The 19,463-nt window shown below is 45.3% G+C and overlaps 6 protein-coding genes across 6 annotated transcripts; 3 read left to right on the forward strand and 3 right to left on the reverse strand.

Moving 5' to 3' along the window:
* Window positions 1-5,623: 5,623 nt before the first annotated feature.
* On the forward strand, window positions 5,624-6,448 carry PSV08DRAFT_242432 (uncharacterized protein; the record flags this gene model as incomplete). Its single annotated transcript, XM_066092286.1, has 3 exons — window positions 5,624-5,946; window positions 5,995-6,228; window positions 6,337-6,448. 3 exons carry the CDS (start codon window positions 5,624-5,626, stop codon window positions 6,446-6,448), a joined length of 669 nt encoding a protein of 222 aa, XP_065949932.1.
* Window positions 6,449-7,826: 1,378 nt separating this feature from the next.
* Window positions 7,827-8,450, reverse strand: PSV08DRAFT_406415 (uncharacterized protein; the record flags this gene model as incomplete). The annotated part of the gene is made up of 1 exon (XM_066093737.1): window positions 7,827-8,450. One exon carries the CDS (start codon window positions 8,448-8,450, stop codon window positions 7,827-7,829), a length of 624 nt encoding a protein of 207 aa, XP_065949933.1.
* A 670-nt stretch (window positions 8,451-9,120) lies between these two features.
* Window positions 9,121-10,016, forward strand: PSV08DRAFT_406416 (uncharacterized protein; the record flags this gene model as incomplete). Its single annotated transcript, XM_014217087.1, has 3 exons — window positions 9,121-9,369; window positions 9,440-9,526; window positions 9,586-10,016. Exons 1-3 carry the CDS (start codon window positions 9,150-9,152, stop codon window positions 10,014-10,016), a joined length of 738 nt encoding a protein of 245 aa, XP_014072562.1. The 5' UTR covers window positions 9,121-9,149.
* A 511-nt stretch (window positions 10,017-10,527) lies between these two features.
* Window positions 10,528-10,878, reverse strand: PSV08DRAFT_170041 (thioredoxin-like protein; the record flags this gene model as incomplete). The annotated part of the gene is made up of 1 exon (XM_014217088.2): window positions 10,528-10,878. The coding sequence occupies one exon, from the start codon at window positions 10,876-10,878 to the stop codon at window positions 10,528-10,530; it is 351 nt and encodes a 116-aa protein (XP_014072563.2).
* Window positions 10,879-12,983: 2,105 nt separating this feature from the next.
* Window positions 12,984-13,858, reverse strand: PSV08DRAFT_213317 (uncharacterized protein; the record flags this gene model as incomplete). Its single annotated transcript, XM_014217089.2, has 2 exons — window positions 13,135-13,858; window positions 12,984-13,058 (listed from the first exon to the last, which is right to left on the reverse strand). Exons 1-2 carry the CDS (start codon window positions 13,819-13,821, stop codon window positions 12,984-12,986), a joined length of 762 nt encoding a protein of 253 aa, XP_014072564.2. The 5' UTR covers window positions 13,822-13,858.
* A 574-nt stretch (window positions 13,859-14,432) lies between these two features.
* Window positions 14,433-15,092, forward strand: PSV08DRAFT_169537 (uncharacterized protein; the record flags this gene model as incomplete). The annotated part of the gene is made up of 1 exon (XM_014217090.2): window positions 14,433-15,092. The coding sequence occupies one exon, from the start codon at window positions 14,433-14,435 to the stop codon at window positions 15,090-15,092; it is 660 nt and encodes a 219-aa protein (XP_014072565.2).
* Between the last annotated feature and the right edge of the window lie 4,371 nt (window positions 15,093-19,463).

The following is a 19,463-nucleotide window of genomic DNA, read 5'->3' on the forward strand; positions in this document are numbered from 1 at the left end:
CTGCTGGATTCTGATGAGGCTGTGGTGCTTGAACTTCAGGCTACTATCAAAGTAGACGCCCAGCCATCTTACGAGTTCTTTAGACTTTACTATTTCCTGATTTGGTAGAGTAAGCACTCTACTTTGATCTTTTCTCGATCTTGTCCAGTTTACTAGTTCAGTCTTTGAGCTGTCGAATTGGATGGCTAGCTCCTCTGCTAGTCTAAAGAGATTCTGAATCTCCTTTTCTAGTAGCTTGATATTTTTCCTTACTGACGTAGATGATATCGAGATCTGGAGGTCGTCTATATAGGAGGAGGAGTAAGTGCTCTGGCTATTCTGAATCGATTCAAACAGCGGTTTTGAGTAGATTAGGAATAGGATAGGCGAGGCTGGGCTTCCTTGAGGGGTACCTGTTGCGATCTCCTTTGGCTTCTCTGTTTGTCCATCAAAGGATAACTGTAGGACCCTATCTTCGAAGAAGGACTTTGTCCAGGCTAGTAGACAGCAGGGTAGGCCTTGATCTTTCATTGCTTCTAGTAGCTTGTTTTTTGAGACGTGGTCGAAGGCTCCTTTAATATCAAGAAAGATAGTAGTAGTAATCTTTTGCTTTCTTTTCTGCTGTTGTATATTGTTGTAGAAGAGTAGCGCAGCGTCGATAGCGGATTTCTTCAGTCTTCCTCCTAGTTGAGAGGGGTGGAGTAGATCTGTTGTTTCCGCTAGTGCGCCTAGTCTCCTAGCTACTAGCCTTTCTAGTACTTTACCTAGACAGTTTAGGAGTGAGATCACCCTATAAGCCTTAGGGATTGAGTAGTCAGGCTTGCTTGTCTTTTTTAAGATGACTCCCTTTGCTTTTCTCCAGCACCTTGGGTGGTAGCCTAGGTTGAAGAGAGTAGAGTATATCCTAAATAGAGCTTCTGGCTGCGCTAAGTAGACCTTTCGGATCACCTCCTGGCTGATCAGATCAGGCCCTGGTGATGTAGCCTTCACCTTGCAGCAGGCAAAGTGGAGTTCGTCCTCTGTTAGGGCAGGCCAGGTCCACCTGCCGTCTCCCCTGTAAGTGTGGAAGGAGGGGGTAGCTGTCGTAGGAGGCGGAGGAAAGAGATCCTCTCTAAAAGCCTTACACTTTTCAGTAAACGACTCCTTACCTTTGATAGTAGGTATTCGAGTACTAAGATTATCTTTTGTGTATGCTAGGGCTTTAAAGATCTCCTTTGGCGAGTCTTTTTGGAGGAAAGCCTCCCAGTGGCTCTGTTTAGCTCGTCGAATAGCTTTTAAATATCTATTTTTCGTACGTAGATACTCTCTTTTCCACTGGTAGAGGGAGCTATTATTTTCCTTTGCTGCCTCCTTCTTGTAGGCTCTATAGGCTCTACTTAGGTGTCGCTTACGGCTATCTAGTTCGCTAGTCCACCAGGGCTTCGTCTTTGGCTTTTGGTTAACTAGTGGAGTTGACTTTTCTAGCGCTTTCTGTATAGCTCTCGTAAGATCCTGGCCTAGCTCGTCTAGCTTAGTTTCTAGCGGGATATTTTGTCCTAGAATAAGCTTTCTTGAGGTGTAGTTCGAGCAAAGAGGTAGTGTTGATAGGCGCTTCTCTAGATCTAGGGCTTTGATCTCCTGTCCTAGCGTCTCCTTGAAAGTCGTCCAGTCCGTTCGTTTCGTATTATACTGTTTTGGCAGGCTAGCTGGCTGGCTAGGTAGCTGGCTAGTAGTATAGATACTAAATAGAATAGCGTGGTGGTCAGAACCTACTTCAGGTATAGTCTGCCAGTCCTGGATATTGGCAGCTGTATTGCTGGTTGCAAAAGTAAGGTCTAATACGCTTTCTTGCCGCATATGAGATCTCAAGAAAGTGCCTGCCCCTGGAGTATTTAGTAGAGTGAGATCTTGAGTATCTATCCACTCTACTAGCTCCTCTGCTTGTGTGCTAGGGCTGCGCTCCTCTAGGCTCCACCTAGGATGGTGGGTGTTGAAGTCTCCTAGGATAATTGACTGAGGCTGTAGGGTCTCCTGCAGGAGGCGCCTCTGGATCGTCGTCTTATTTAGCCCTTCTTGAAGGCTTTTTTCGTTATAAATGTTATAGATATAGAGGCTAGAAGTAGAGGCTAGTACTTTGATAGCTAGAAAGTCGTTATCGTCGCTAATAAAGGGATTAACCTCTACTTCTAGGTCCTTTCTAATATAGAACAGTACTCTAGGCCTTAAGGAGGTATCCTTAGGGGTAGGTAGTATCTGAGTAAAGTTCTGGTGAGCGGTAGATCTAGTGTTTGCGTACGAGGATCCCTTAGGTAGCCAAGGCTCCTGCACTACAATGATTTTGGCGTCTGCTTTAATAGCTAGATCTAGCGCGCTCTCAGTAGTTGGACTATTTCTATTAACATTTATTTGTAGGACTTTTAACATTCTAGTTAGAAGAGGTAGTCCTAGCTATCCTAGCTTGTAGGATATCACATTCGTGGCTATTAGCTGCGTGAGGTTTGCTACAGTTGACACACTTAAAAATAGTGTGTACGCAGGCTTTGCCTTTAGTAGGGCAGGACTTGCATTTATGTAGGCTGGTGTGGTGAGCCTCGCTGCACATCTGACAGGCTACTCTCGCGCACCTAGCCTCGAGGTGGCCAAATCCTTGGCATTTTGAGCACTGCTTTGAGTTATTGATAACTCGTAGCTTCTCTGCTCTTAGGCTCTCCCCTAGGATATAGAGCTTTCCTCTAATAGCCTTAAGGGCCTCCTCTTCGGTCGCAAAGGCGACGCAGGCAGAGCCATAGCTCTGCTGTCCTCTCTTAGACTCAGGGGTGAGCCAGAAAGGATTGCCTACTACTTTAAGGCCTTTGTTGAAGGTCTCAATCTCCTCCTTAATTACCTCTAGGCCATGGTTCGTAGGTAGTTTGTGAATAACTACTTTAAACCACGAGGTAATAGGCTGCGCTGCCTTAAAGGCTACTAGATCCTTCCAGATACTCTGGTTTTCCAGCAGGTAGTTGGCTGTAAAGGCAGGCGTGGTAGTGACTACCTTATTCCCTTTTGAGGATAGCGTGACTGAGGCGACTACAGGCGATTGCACTCCTCCTTTCCCGGTGAAGGCTTGGTTGAAGGCATTTCTTAGCCTGAGGGCGTCAAAGGCAGCGGGGCCTCCTTGGTTGACTAGGACTAGCTGCCTCTCCTTTAGGCTAGGCTTAGCCTTTTGAGGTGCCTTTTTCTGCACATTAGTCCACTGTTGCTCCTTGTTTGCTGCTGCAGCTGCAGCGTACGATATAGGCTGCGTAGGAGCAGCTGTCTGTCTGTTACCCTGCTGGTTTGGTTGTGCAGGGGTAGGTTTGTCGAGGCGACGAACCTTGTCTCTTAGCTCCTTAGAGACGTTTGAAAGCGAGGAGATCTGATCTCCTAGAATTGCAGCGTTTTTCCTACTAACTCGGCCTGTCTCAGTGTAGTCTCTGAAGACTTCTACTAAGTCGAGTAGGCTAGTCTGCTGCGAGGGGTTGCTTTCAGCTAGACTAGCTGCTTGGACTACTAGGTTTCTAGCTATCTCAAGTGCCTCTTCTACTGTCGTAGCCTTAGGCGTCTTATTTTGGCTAGCGAAAGGATTCCTTAGTGTTGAGCCAATAAAAGGCGAGAAGTTGCTTCTAGTGCGGGTGTGCGTGGGTCTAGTGGGCTCGGCTGGTAGGTCATTAATTGTAGAGGGGGGTGTGCTATCCCTAGGGCGTGAGGATTCCTCAGTCCCTTGGGTTCCTTGTACTTCTACTACGATCGTGTCCATCTCGTCGATCTCCTGAGTGTAGCTAGTAGCGCTCATCTTGGATCTTCTACTAGCCTCTTCTAGGCTAGTAGAGGCTGGTCTTTTCTTCTTATTCTGCTCTATACTAGAGCTTCGCTCTATATCCTGCTGGACTCGAGCTTCTAGATCGCTACCTTCGAGTTCTACCTGATCTCTTTGAGTTGGCATTAATCTAGATGGTCTGTGCGCTGAAAATTTTTCTTGAGGTTTGTAAGATAGCTGTAGAGAGACTAGTATTTCCCTCTACTACGCGGCAGCGCGCTAGATGCACGCTTTAAAAGTAGTCGTAAACGATTTCTTATAAGAGATTTGTATATATTTAGCTAGTATTACACCTATTCTAGAAAACTCGAAGTTGGTGTGTGTGAGCCCACCGGCTGAGACAGGACGTTAAACTAGAATAATAATAATAACTACGCAGTCTTCGCCTCGCGCTCCTTCACTGCGACGTCCCTCGCAAGCTCATGAGCCGCCTTTGCCTCCATGACTGTCTTTTCTTATAAGTAGCAGTAGCACGTATTATTTTCCTTCTGTCAGCTATTTGGTGTTTCTCTGCTTCCTTTTCCTGATGTTTTACCGAATCACGTGCATTGGCCTCACTTACAGACTGTTAAGCATAAGAGAAACAGCTTACGGCCGATAGGGTAGTAATCAGTTTCGAGGATGCGGCACAGGAAGTGTTACGCCGCATCCACTGGAATCCTTAACCACGCCGCATATCACGTGACTGATCGTGGACGATCAGTTAACCGAGGAACCAATCAAGGGTGATCGTATACAATCATCACCCCAGCCAATTAGGAAGTACTATTACCTTGATCGTACACGATCACAACATTCACTTAGTATATAGCAATAGGCATTGGGCTCTTATGGCTCGATGTGTTCAACTTAAGTTACGAGTACAAGTACAATACAAGAGTTACTTGCAAAGAGACTGTTCATATCACCCTGTTGCTTCATCCGTGAAAACCAACCTCAGAGTCTTAACACCAGAAGTCTTATATTACTTCCACTCAAAATTCACTCTTAACACAAACCTAGGGCTCCTTACCACCGCCAAATAATTGTAATCTTGATCCTTCCGTATAAACTATGGTGTAGTAGCACGTTATCAGACTGCGAATATATATTGAGATTTGCTTTCGGCGTAGATACCTTTTTCACTCAGTTTACTACTGGCAATTGCTACTCGACTACCTGATCGCGGGTCGCCCATCGATCCTCTTGCGCTCGATCCCTATCGTGCCACAATATTTAACTATATTATGGCTCGTTACGTGTTTTTCAGTCGCGCTTGCAGCGTAGAGTTTCCTGTTTTCAGGTTGGAGAAGTTCGTTTTTAACCTGCGGTGAATTGGGCCTGTCCTAACAACTTTGTTTCAATTTCTGAGGTACCGGGCACTACAGCAGCAAATAATAGGGCCAGCCACCTCCAAAAAAAACAGAAAATGGCAGCACCTTCTTGCATTGGCTCAACATCATTGTAGGCGGATAGTAGCAATGAATGTAACTTGAGTCTGTACATATACTATACCGAGGTGGACGGCGCGACCATTACCTACGTCCTAGAGCATAACCATCCGCTGAGAACAATCGATGTGCCCGAACAGCCAATCGATTTCGGTCAACACCATCTCCAAATATTTCTAGCCAATTTCACTGTTGGTTTCGTTGGCAGCGTATCCGATAGTTGGTGGGACGCGCCGGTAACTGGGGTCATCTGGTATTTGACGGAACTAATGAACCGAACAATCTCGGCTACGGAATTGGTTACAGCAATGAACATTTATGGCTACGCTCTCCCTACTAGATTTTTTTCGATTAAGAAGTCTAGTTCAGATGCCCTCTTTTTGAGCAAGCGATAGATATGGAATTCGGACTTCTAGAGAATACAAATCTTCTGGCCGATCCATCTCTGCCCTCCCCTGTTAGCGAAGAGAAACCGACAACCCCCACTCGGAATTACTCTGCTGGTTCAAGACGACTTTTTCAAATAGGGTGTTTACCTTATGTTTACCTCACGATTATTCTTATCTTACTTTTGGGGCTTTATCATCTCATCTTTACAAGTCTTTATTCTTCAGGTGGCTATGTAGAGCCGAACACTTACCCAAACGTCCCGTCAGATGGGTGCGGCTCGTCGATTGAGGAGGCGACATCCTTAGGCTGTAAATTCGACTTGTTTACAAGGTAAGTCATGCAAGGCCAGTTCCGTAGAAGTAGACTGAAGCATGGCAGCACCTGGATTCCATCCGCCTGCTATGATCACACTATTGCCAAGTATCCTGGCAGTAACGACGATGCTCTTTACTCGGAGTCTAGAGGCATGGCACTCTATCCGGCTTTCTGGGATGAAGAGCTCACGCAACCTGCAACACATCATGACGTCATGTCGGCCGCGTTCGACAACGTACTGAGTGGTGATAACATTACGTTTTGGAGAAACTCGACATATCATGTTATTCATTGCCTGTACGTATGGGGTTTGGGTACTAATGCACTTCATCGATACCTAGAAGGTGACCAAAGTGTGTATGTCTTGTCCGATGGATCTAGCCCTCAGCATACTTTGCATTGCAGCAATTATATTTTCGATTATATACATACGAGCCCCCCAAAGAATATTAGGATCATACCCCGTTTTGATTACTGTGTTGGAAGAGATGAGAAGCAGGAAGAAACGGTTGAATAAGAAAAATACTGGCGTTTATAGATTGACGGTCCTGTACTCGAGAAGAAAAATAGACAGGTTTATTAAAGTCCCTTGGTGCTCCGATCCACACCCGGATTCTACAGCTTCCGCTGCCATTTATCTGACACCTCCACCTCCACCTCATCATTAAGTTCTATGGGGACGCCAAGATATATGGCTTCTTTCGGTTACCTCCTATAGTTATTGTTAATAGAACACAAGGTTACTAGAAACTGTCTTGTTAGTTTCCATAGTAATGCTGATTTTCGGAAACGTGTTTGGAAAAGACGATGCATCAATGCTAACCCAAGTGTTGGCTGGATGGTAACCAGTGCGGTTGGATAGCGCTCAAGCGAAGGCGAAGAGTTGCACTGCGGGCATGTATGTAGATGTTAATGCGCCAAAGAAAACAAATGAACTGCAAGGAAGAGAAGAACTAGATGGCATTCCCTTTTTTCTTGAGAATCTGCATAGACTTCTAGAATGACTTAACGGGTATCAGACTAGTAGACAGAGGTATTGCGGTGTGATTTTAGAGGTTGCCTTTTCTTTGCCTTACGGATGATTTAGTTAGATGTGCAAGATGTAAGCCAGCTGCTTATGAGTTCGTCAGATTTACCGAGTTACCTATCATCAGTACCGGGGCTCTTGCATGCTTTGAGATCCTGCTGAGGTAGTTTGAGCCGGCATGTGATAAATTGGAATGATGTTTTCTTTTCATAAGCCTATGTTACACGGGGTTCGGCTATGCTTCTCTAGTACTCGATCCAGGTCAGGGCGAGTCAGCAGGCTAGCCGCGAGCCGTGCGATTGCCGAGTAATCTGAGCGGAAAAGAGTACTCGCCCCACGGAGCCTAGTTGTGCTGAACTAGGCTCCGTGGGGCGAGTAATGGATGTTTAACCAATAGTAAAGACAATCAATTCTATACTGGATAGAGTAACAAAACAACAATCTTGTTAAGTAGAAAGCACAATTTGATGAATTTATCACAACGAGTGTGACAATAAAACCCGCCCATCCTTGATGTCCATTGTTCTCAGTCCTGCCATCACTGACGACACGGTCTTGGCGTCATGACAATCACATGACCCAAGCCCCGCGGTGATCACTTTACCTGCTGACATCCCTGCACGAGTTCGCAACCACTCGTGGTCAGCGTCAAGGGTGAGGATCCTCTTGTCTCTTAATACGTGTAACAACCTAGCTAATAGTTATACATGTACTAGAGCGAACACATGGGTTTATTAACTGAAAGATTGCATCGGCCAAGGGATTCTCTACATTGTTTTGCTGAAACTAATGTGATGCAGCTACCTCAAAGTCACAGAGAATAGTGTAACACACAAACTAATGCAAAGGCTCGGACAGAAGCCAGGACTTAGACAGAGCTGGCTTCGCCCTCCTTGTCGTCGCCCTCAGGATAGCTGACCAAGTACTTGCGCTTGGTGAGGCCTGGCTCGCCCTCCTTGTCGTCGCCCTCAGGATAGCTGACCAAGTACTTGCGCTTGGTGAGGCCTGGCTCGCCCTCCTTGTCGTCGCCCTCAGGATAGCTGACCAAGTACTTGCGCTTGGTGAGGCCTGGCTCGCCCTCCTTGTCGTCGCCCTCAGGATAGCTGACCAAGTACTTGCGCTTGGTGAGGCCTGGCTCGCCCTCCTTGTCGTCGCCCTCAGGATAGCTGACCAAGTACTTGCGCTTGGTGAGGCCTGGCTCGCCCTCCTTGTCGTCGCCCTCAGGATAGCTGACCAAGTACTTGCGCTTGGTGAGGCCTGGCTCGCCCTCCTTGTCGTCGCCCTCAGGATAGCTGACCAAGTACTTGCGCTTGGTGAGGCCTGGCTCGCCCTCCTTGTCGTCGCCCTCAGGATAGCTGACCAAGTACTTGCGCTTGGTGAGGCCTGGCTCGCCCTCCTTGTCGTCGCCCTCAGGATAGCTGACCAAGTACTTGCGCTTGGCAAGACTATCCAAAGACACTTCATTTCTAAATGCGAGTGTTTTAACCTCCATCCTGTCACCTGGTGATGTTTATGCTTACCTGTTAATACTAGGGTTTGGTAGAGCTGCAACAACTCCTAGCACTGAAACAAGTACGACGATCTTAGAGTAAATCATTTTCGGTAGTTTGTTAAAACGAAAAAACCCTTTTTTAAACCTCTACTACTTAGACTTAGGCAGGAAGATATTATCAGAGCGTATGGAGTGATTAATGTTTACCAAGATGGTTGGGAAGGCCCTTATATATAGATACCACTGCGTAGAAAAATCATCGATATGCTATTTCGGTAGTTTGCCAATCAGGATATCTATTCTCTCCAGGCTACGTCGAGGCCATCCGGTTTAGACTGCCGGTTAGACGGAGCAGTGCCTAAGAGTACACAAACATCGGTCCTCACTCTCCTAGGCCTCTTGCCTAGCCGAAACTGGCATGGAACCTAAACAAAAAGAACCGGAAAACGCTCTTATGTATTTTCCGTAATGCCATCCGCCAGGAGTTATTGTCCCGGACTCGGTACGCTCGGATAGTCACGAACCAGCGGTGACTCGCTCTTCCTTCTAGTATTGTCCGACAATGTAGTACTGAAACACGCGACTCTCTTTCTACCACTGAAAAGATAGAAATGCTATTCTAAAACCAAATTTCTATATAGTAGTCTCCGCTAGAAGTCTATTTTGGTTTATAGCTACGCGGCAACGGATAACCCTAACATGGATCAACCATACGCAAGAATCTCCAGGCGAGCTAGTACACCATGGTGGGATTTTCAGTCACATCGCAATCCACAAAGAATCTTCTTTTCAATATTTTGGATGATAGGCTTCTTTTTCGCTGTTGCTGCAACACTGCAGAGCCTCTTGATATGGAAGATCAGTACAAAGGACCGACCAGTAGAACTGCTAGGGGAGCTAAATGGGCTTTTCCCCGCAGGTAGGTTCAATCGAGATTAATCCATGATAAAATATCAAATGGTCTTTCTGCAGCTACTGAATTTTGGCAGTGGGTACGAGGGTGATACGTTTTCAAGAAAATCCACAGTTCAACCCCCTGAATACCTCTGATTTAGAATGGAAAGCAGTCATGCCTCGTATGTACACAATCTAAGCCTCTTTATCAGAACAGACAACTAACTTTTTTGGTGAACAGAAGGCGGTGGCTTTGTGGTGGCTACTGGTGGCGACCAAGAGGCCCTGCATTTGCCGCCTCCTATACAATCAGAAGGACAGACCGTATACAACGTTGCTGTTTTCCACCAGCTACACTGTCTACATGCCCTAGCTGAAGAGTTCAATGACATGATAGCTACTATTCATGCCGGAGCGGCGAGAGGAACAAAGATTCATCAAGATCGACAGGAGCATATAGAGCACTGTCTCGCTTACCTAAAAGAATCACTAGTGTGCTGTGGAGACACGGCTTTTGAAGGGCAGTCATCCAAGAGTGAACTTCCTTCAACTAGCGGTTTCGGATCATACCACGTTTGCAAAAACTTCGATGAGATTATGAGTTGGAGCTTTAGCCATCGTTTGAACGATATGACTGGCTATGGTCAGAGCTCTAGACACAAGCATACCTAATCCTTTGTAAGTGAACGGGAAGCGAGATGTCTACAAGCAAACCTAGAAATGGTGTTGAGCTTCGTATATTAGTATATTGCAATGTGCATGTGCAAGTTCGTGCGTTGAGTTCGATGGTTGGTCAGCCATAACTAAATTTTAGCTATGTAATATAAGCCTATGTTTACAATCCTTCAAAGCCTTAAAACTTCCTCGTTGTTATATTGTACCATGTCATGCCGTGTTTTGAGTCCGCAAGACTTCACATGTCATGTTTTTGAAGCTTTATGAGCATAAGAGGTGGTGGGCATATAGTTGTGTACTAGTGAGAGTTCCTAAGCTGGTATGCACTTAGATCTCAACAAGGTTGTGGAGAAGAAGCAGGATAGCTCGGTTGTTCGCCGCCTGGGGAGGAAGGTTAGTTATTAGGTCATGTGAAGGTCAGCTACATACACTGAAATATGTAGGCAGGCGCAGCACTAGCGAAAAAAAACATGGCTATGCCCCTACGCCACGGAACAGAACATTTAGCCTATTTGTGTTCCAGCTCCTGTACCCCAATTAAATCCACAAATCTTTCGATCGCTACCTTGAGTGCCTTTAGCGCACTATTAGGTACTCTGTCGACTACTTGTCCGTCTTTGATTAATAAGAATGTTGGAATAGAAGCAACCTTGTACTGCGCTGCAACTTCCGGCACTATGTCGACGTCGATCTTAGCAAAGGAGATCTGCGGAGACTTCTCTTTTGCGTGAGCCTCGAAAATTGGCGACACGGCTTTGCAAGGGCCGCACCAAACGGCACTGAAGACAACGGCTACGTATCGGTTATTCTGCAGCAGACTATCGAAGTCTTGCCTAGTTTCTAGGAAGATGACAGACATATTGGGTGATTTGCTGGTGTTTTTCCAAGAATTTGCATCAACGGCGTCGCTGTCCAAGGCGATATAGTGGCGAAGATATGACTCGACTCGTAGGTGGCTCTCAAAGGTAGGCGGGTTTGTAGGCGAGGACTAGCTCCGTATTAAATTAGAGTGTATTCTCGAAGCAAATATGCATGCTACAAAAGCAGTTGATCGCTTATACGGAAAAAAGAAAGAAAAAGAAAGGTCCACGCCCATAACCGAAGACCGTGTCTCGTGATTCAGCACCCTGGTTACTTTCCGGTATCCGACCGGCACGGCCGGAGGGCAATTACAACAGTAATTTGCTGGCGTTGATTGGCTAACCACTTTTGAAGCTCTTTCCTTTGCACAATGCGCTTTTCAGGCCCTGTATTTGGTGCGTACTGCCGCAGTCCAGCAAACACCATATCTCTAAGCTAGGCGCCCTTCGAGATACATGCATGGGAGCGAACAGAAGAGAGCTCGCTTCTTTCCTATCAACAACTATCTCCTTCTTCTTTGCAGATCCCTGGAGTTCTACATCAGGAGATGAGAATGCTTGTGGAACCTACTGCTTCTATGTAGCTGCAGGATAGAATTCGCACGCTTGCTACCTTTCTTCATTCCCCTTAACGTATAGAGAGAATAGAGACATGGACCACAAAACCTACTATAGCTAGGAGTGACGTTCACATACGGATTGTTATTAGTTTACATATTAGATGGCTAAAGATCATTCTGCGTTGTTGTGCAAGCCTAGCCAGCAATGAACATATATACGTATGCAAAGATAAATTAGCCCATGAGTACTTTACCCGTATACTCGCGAATACTTATAGAATATATCACATGATATAAAAAAGGGGGTCTATCATCTGCTACATCATAGATTTAGTCTCTCAGTCACACCATAGAGATGAATATATACCCACAATTTCATTATAACTCTTAGGATTGCACACTGCATCTAATCCATTAAGCACATGCTGTGAACATAGCATAGTGATCTAGCGATATCCAGAGGTTGGTTGAGATGTAGATCATAAAGCATCCTGAAGGATCTCTCTCGGCTACGAGGCACATGGCCTAAAGCCTCCATCTGCAACCCTCGTACCCCTGTTACAAAATGGAAATATAAGGTACCTAATCGCAGGGTTATGTATTGAGACGAGGTCTTTTATCTCATCCCACTCAACCGCTAAAAAAGGAATTCGACGCCGCATAAAAATATTTACCACCACTTTGCTAGGTTGCTGTGCATTAAAAGCATCATAAGAACCGCTGTTAGGTAAACGATTGATCAAATTAGTCTATTAAGGTATGTCTTGATGTCTATCACGATTGACAAGCTTTGCTAGCCTTACATGCTGCAGACACTGACTTTGCGCAGGTTGTATTGTGTCATTCAGCTATCTATTGCTTTAGTGGCTTTTATGGTTTATACAAAGATATTCCTTTCGTCCGAGTGTTCTGTGTACTTTCTCTATTTAAGCTTTATCTTTACCGGGGTGTTTAATATAAAAGAATGAGTGGCAACATAGATTTACCTTCCAAATAGCGGATAACGAGTCCATCAGAGTGCTAGTCAGCGAGGAACTGTTCTCAGTCGTGACGGCCTTGCTGGTTTTCGCATTATAGCAAGGGCTACGACATCGAAAGTCTTCCATACTCTCATTAGTCAATGTGATTTTCTCAATTAGAAGAAAATATTTATAAGTAGTTACTACGGTAGTGTAGAAAGCTTCCTGAGCACTGCGTTTACATAACTAGACGTGAAGTAAGCGTATTGGGAAGAACAACAAGGGCTTATTTATTCTATGTAGACTAACTATGGCTCTGCATTTGTATATCCCCTGTGGAATAGGGTCTGGGGTGGGTGATGATAGGTTTTATATACCAAAAGCAAAGATACTGCCATGATGCTAGTCTGTGAAGGCTAATGGATAAGTACTACGATTATATATCCATATGTAAGTATGCGCTAGAGACACATTTCCCCCCTCCCTCCCCCTTTCCCCTCCCTTAAATATATATGTTCTCCCTCGGCTAACTGCGCATGCGTTGTATCGTAGTGTAGAGTAGCTTATTCCTTTCGTTACGGTATTCTATGAATGGCGATACGGATGGTCTTCGGAAGTACATGCAAAGCCATGCTCCGCGCAGGGGAAGTACGGTTTGACCTAACAGTAATTAGTTGTTAGTCATGACAGAGGCTGAAGCGGGAACACTGTGCAATGCACGTCGCTAAAAACATACAATTTGAAATTCGCTAGGGACCAGTGAAGACCGTCCATTTCGTTTGACATCGTACAGATCAGGGGGAGGGTACCGTTCGATTAAGTCGAGCATTGTGAAAACACAGTGCTCTGTATGTCCATAGGCCATAGGCGGATCAAACCCCATTGTCCACCACAGGTGTGTCTGCAGTAGAGAATAGCCACAGTGCCATATATGCTCTTTCGACAGGATGTAGATAAACATCGGGGCTCTTTCCAAGTCTGTGATTGCGTGCTTCTGCCCCGCGTCAAAGTGGCGTGGCCAGCCCATATCCATGAACTTATTCATCAGCTCAAGAGTCTCGGAGCGTTCGTATCGCTCGCGAGGATACCACTGCATCGTGAAGTTATCATATTCGCAGCCGCGGGCCCTGGCATCGGCCGGATCGGCCTCGAGTGGAGCGCAAGCGTAGCCAGAAAAATCGAAGGAAGCCTTCTCAAGAGAAGGCCGGGTGCCATACCGGAGTGCTGCCATAGTTGTCACAATGGCGGCTAACGTGACAAGAAACGAGACAAGAAGCGTCCAGAGAGGGACCATTCTGTTATACGAGCATCGATGGCATTGGAAATCTGGGCCGTGGAGCTCGCCTTGATAGCTCTCATCTGTTGAATCATCGTCTTCAGTGAGAAGGTTTTTTTCTTCGTGATATTCATCAGCACTTGACATCTTCTCTTGCGGTTGAGTTTTGGGAATAACTAGATGCAAAGAGATATAAAAAGAATTCAATGTTGTTATAATCTGTGAACCACTTTGGGTTTCTACTTGAACAGGCTACAAGAGTAACTCGGCGCACGGATAGCATAGCCGGTTCGGAACCAGAACATCGGACCTTGAAGACTTACCGTTGTCCAAAGCTTTAGTTTACCCGGCACGATTCCTAGCTGCGCGGAGAGAACCTAAATCAGACACAACTTTGCCGGATCTTATTCTTCACAATCCCTAAACTAAAATCGCATCACAGCCGAGCATCCTGTCGAATAAACTTAGCTATAATATATAGAGATACATCATTCTATGTTAGTGTGTCTCAGATATCTTTCAGGTAAGACATATCATTAGCCGGGGCAACTTTTCAGCTACATCGCCATTGTCTTGGTTTGTGTTTGCATATCTGGTATCGGTTAAGACTGTGTAACGAAACAGTAAGTTTCTTTTGCTTGGACATCTCCCATTGGCTGACTAATACAGGTACACAGATCTTTTGGAAATCAACTTCCATCCATAGTTGCCAGCACGCGAGCCTCATTTCTCGAGGTTTAGTTCTAGTCGTTAAGCCCATGGCTCAGGGATCAGCACATGATGGCCGGTTTTACGATAAACGAAGTGGGAGCTTCTTTCGATATATCAACTTAAAAGCATTGCCGGGGCAGGATCACAGTACCTACATCCACGCCCCGAGCCAAGACCTATTAAAAGCAACGATTTCAAGAAGAAACGTGCTGATTGTCATATTTGTTGGCTTTTACTATGTTCTCACCGTCCCGTTGCTCATATGGAAATTTTGGCCAACTCAAAAATACAACTGTGGCAACTCAATCGAGGATGCCATCGCGAAAGGTTGCAGCTACGACCCACTGACGCTGACATGGCTTCCCAAGCCATGCTCGCGCGAGGGTGCTGCTGATTTTGCAACTGCAAACAATGGAAATTCCTTCTATTATTATACCGACAGGCACAAGACGTCCAAGATCCTCGATTTGGGAAGCCGACTAGGTACGAATATTTACTGGTCTACAGCAGGCGAACACCTTGCACACTGCGCATTCATCATCATACGAAAGGCTGCAGCAGAGGAAAACAATGAGCCCCTCGACCATCTAAGCAGTTCGTTTCACCACACTCGTCATTGCGCATTAATGTTACTCGAGGCTGCAAGATATAGTCCGCACTTTGATCAGATCAACACAGTTGGGAACATTACACTTGGGTCGTGCTAGGCTGAGCATGGAAGAAATCATCAACAGACAAAAGAAACATGACACTTTCTTAACGTAGGCAGCCACTGGATGCACTAGTCACCAAGATCGAGTGCTTGGTTTCAGAACCGGTTCACGCTACAACCGACCCGGCCATCGGCATGCAACTTTGGAAATGGATACACGGACGCCTAAGAAGATGTTTCTATCTAGCGGGTGTGGATGGTTAGTATTGATTGCCAGCATCATCGCTAAAGGCTGGATGATGCTTCCTATTCTCAAAGCAAAGCATCACGGCTCGACAGAGTGTAACAGCCCTCGCGAGTGGCGCGTTGATGCTAGCAGTTGCGGCTAGAAAATAGACTAACTTAGTCTTGCCTAACTGCAGCACTTTTTCTAGCATACAAAAGGGCGAATAGTAGGCTGCCACTGGCCACTAATTGTTAATGGCCATGAAAACCATACGTTGCTTGCTGTTAGTTGATGAGGCTTGCTGACCACTACGCCACCTTCTTGTCTCATGTATATATCTCTTGCCAACCCAGCTCACAACAACACACTCATTTCATCTATTCTTAGTCTCTTTTATTAGCTTGCGCTCGTCTTCCAAGCTTTGCGGGAACATGGCAAAATGTTTATTTTATCTGTGCCTCCACGCACATCCCATACGCTACAACTGCTTCATGTAGACTATCGCGTCATTAAAGCAAGTATACAAGCAGGAAGTTAGAGCCTTAGCGAATAGCTGCACTAATTGTATCAATCAAACTGTTTTTTGGCTGCCTTTACATAGGTGTTTAATTAGGTGTCTTTAGAGAAGCAAATTAACGTATTTTACAAGCAAGCGGTGTAGTCTCCTCACTAATATAACATTGCAACACCGCTTACGAAACATTACCGCAACTTCCCTCCTTAGATGAACCGAAACGCTGTTATTTAGACTCTTCACTATCGTCTACACCTTCTAGTTCTACTTGACAGGCGCGAGAGTTGTATCTAGTTTCGCTACAACGCTTGCAGCGCTTCTCGCTACGCGCCCCCGTAGTAGGCGTTGCACTATCCCCGCGGCTGCTCCCTGCTTTAGTGGATTGATTGGCTACCTTAATTTCGCGCGCGATGTGCAGCTTCTTTGAATCACAGGCAGCACTCTCTGGCGTTGATATATTTGGCATATATAGTAATACGTCAAGCTGCAATAAAACAGTATTAGAACTTTGCGGCACACTTCTAGCGCCTCGAAAACCTACATAGAAATTATCCACTGTAGCAGTCTTACTCCAAGCCTCTTTGAGCGCTAGTAGAAAGGGTTCTTTATTAGTATGGTAGGTGGGACTATGCACCAAGGCTAAGACAGCATTGCCATGCGCAGGCTTTGATAGCGGGAAGCAGCCCACATCAAGAGATTGTAAGAGGTGTGACAATTGTGGGGGCATACACGATAGTATCATCCTCTTCCCCTTAAAGAAACCTCTGAGCTTCGTAGAGCAGTGGCTCTCATGGCCGTTGATAACAAGCAGCCCATGGGTCCCAATGAGGCGCGCAAGACAATCAAAGTGACGGAGCTAGTCAAATACTATATTTTTGTTCGCCCAGCCATTAGGGATAATTTGGGTAACTCGGTTGCGTGGCGGGTTCTCTATAAACCAAGCAGAGATTAGAACCTTGCCTGCAAAGATGATTGTATGTATTAACAGGTCTAGCTGGTCTCTGCCACCGTTTGTGATCCTATCTGGTAAGGTCTACTAAAGCAGTTGGTATCACAACCTTCCACTAAACTGGACTATCGGCGCTTCAGACAACGGCCCAACGACAGATGAGCTAGGTTCAGAGTAGGTAAAGCATTCCAACCAGCATACAGCAGGTCGCACGAAGTGCTATATTCAAGAACGCACTCGGACGTCATACAAAACTAGATGATTAATTTTACCTCTTGATTTTATATGATCTTATTGCGTTATTGTGGCCCAATTGCACAGAACGTCGCGTTAGGTTGGGTGGGGCGGCCAGCTTACTGATCCCGCACGTTAGCTTGAGAGCAACAGGCTTAGTTCTATTATCATTATTATTATTTTGATTTAACGTCCTTTTTCAGCCCTAGGGCTATATAAGACGTGCAGACCCAAGGTCCACAAGTATCTACGTGTTTCTATCAATTTAGTGTAGATAGGGGAGGGGGTTATCTAAATGAAGGTGAGGCTCTCAGCCTAGTGTATCGGAAGGTAGTAAGGGGTCTTGCGGGTGGTAGGCGGGGTAAGGTAGGTAGGTGTATAGCAGGGTACTAGTACTAGTAGCGCCCTAGTTTTCGGTGTCTCCTTTATACCAGGCTTGTGTCCCAGCTTTTGTCTCCTCAATGAACCTAATAGTCACCTGTATGCCTATACTAGTTTCCAGTAAGAAATTTAGTGATAGTGGATCCTTGCTTGTTTCTTGCATCTTCTCTCTAGCTTCTCTATATAGCGCGCAGCTAAGTAGAATATGCCTAACGTCTTGAGTAGCTCTATAGTTGCAAGGGCATACTTTAGAGTCTACTTTCCCTCGATTAAATAGGAAGCTTCTTAGATAGCAGTGCCCTAGCTTTAGCTGATAGAAGGCACTAGATACCTCTCTTCTAGTAGAAGGGATAGCTATTTGCTTTCTAATCTTCTACTTATACTTTGAGGCTTAGTTCTAAATAACCTGGACGCAGTGCTGTTAAGGCTCAAATTGAAGGCTCATATGCCAACACCACCATTACCAAGGCATGCCATCCAGCAGCATAGCGCACCAAGTGACGCCTGGGGGGTAGCAGCTCAGAGAACCCTGATTTTAAAGAGGATATAGATTAAAAATCTCATTACCTAATTCCATCTTGGAGATGTTACTGCAAGCTAAAAAGGCGTCTACGTTGAAGATTCAATTTCGCACGCTACAGGAAGCTCGAGTAGCTCAGAGCAGGCAAATAGGGCGGCTTCTCAGCGTAGGCAACGCAAAAAGATCAGCATTCAGGAGGGCGCGATGCTACCGTAAGCAGAAAGGGAGGGGTTAATTCTCTAGAGAGACGTTAAGGCCTAGCTCGAGGTGGACGGGTGTGGATAGAGTGCGTGAGCAGGTTCAGTACAAGAAGAATTCAACCCTGCGAGTGATAAGGCAAGGCAGGGTATAACGAGTGCATATGTGAGGCAGATATAGTAGACGCAATTACAGGATTAACCTTCGCTGTTGTGTAATATTATAGCCTGTTGGGACGTGATAAGAAAAGGACAGCGGTACGGTCTTGACACAAGTGCGCAGCTTGGTGGTGGCATATGCTGTACACTACTTATTATTATTATTATTATTCCATTATAGTCCTGTATCGGCCGTTGGCTATGTAGGACTTTGGCCGACGGCCGTTCTATCTAACTAGTTACAATTTGATACTTTGTGCTATATTGCGTGACTATAGTGCTTTGGCCTATATCTAGCTAAGCCATTACTAGCTTTGTAGATGCCTAGTGCTAAAGAGCAGTTTAGTAACAGGGAGAGATATAGGGCAGCTAGGCTGCCTTCTAGCAAGCTCTCTTAGGGGAAAGGAAATAACGCTAAAAATTTTAAACTTTGTTCTTCTTTTGTTTTTCTTCTTTTGTTGCTGTTTTTCTTATTTTTCTTTCTAGCCTTCTTAGCCAAGATACTACTTTCTTGTTCCTATCCGCTGTTACACGGGGTTTGGATCTATACTTCTCTTACTGAGTCCTACACTAAGGCTGGTGAGCTTTACGCTAGTGTTCCGTGAGGTAATTATCTAGCGAGATAGTAGATTAGGGTACTTTAGTAGAAAGTAACAAAAGGGTAAGATAACCTAATCTATATTACTATAGACTAATAGGTAACAATCTTATTAAGTAAAGTAACTATGTAGTAAGAAAGTATAATTTGAGTTGACTACAACAAGAGTAATAATAAAATCTATCCATCCTTATATCCTTATTGCTTCTAGTCTTACTATCTCTTCCTTCCCCACTATCCTAGGGATAGTTATAATGCTAGGGATAGCTGCTATCCTAAGGCGTCCTACTATCCCTTAGATAGTTACTCTTAGCGGGATGGCATATTACGTGACCTAGCCCCGCGATAATTATTACCTTCTAACGTGGACGTCTATAGGCCTTTAGCCATCTCGTCACTTATTAAGGAGAGAATCCTTCTTATTACTTATAATATTACCTCCCCTTTTAGGGCTATTATTCTAATACCCTAGAATATTATTTTCCCGTGCCGCGCGTTAAGACGCTGGCTATATATAAGGTTAGAGTCTGCCTACTTATTATAGCTGTCTCTGCCTCGTAGCCTTCCTAACTATACTTAAGGTCTAGCCTCCTCGCTAATCTTAAAAGTACACTTTAACTAAAGAGCGCTAGTTTCGTGCTGTAAAGG

The sequence above is a fragment of the Bipolaris maydis genome (assembly GCF_028858645.1).
Source record: "Bipolaris maydis strain C4 unplaced genomic scaffold PSV08scaffold_1, whole genome shotgun sequence".
NCBI classification, from domain to species: domain Eukaryota; kingdom Fungi; phylum Ascomycota; class Dothideomycetes; order Pleosporales; family Pleosporaceae; genus Bipolaris; species Bipolaris maydis.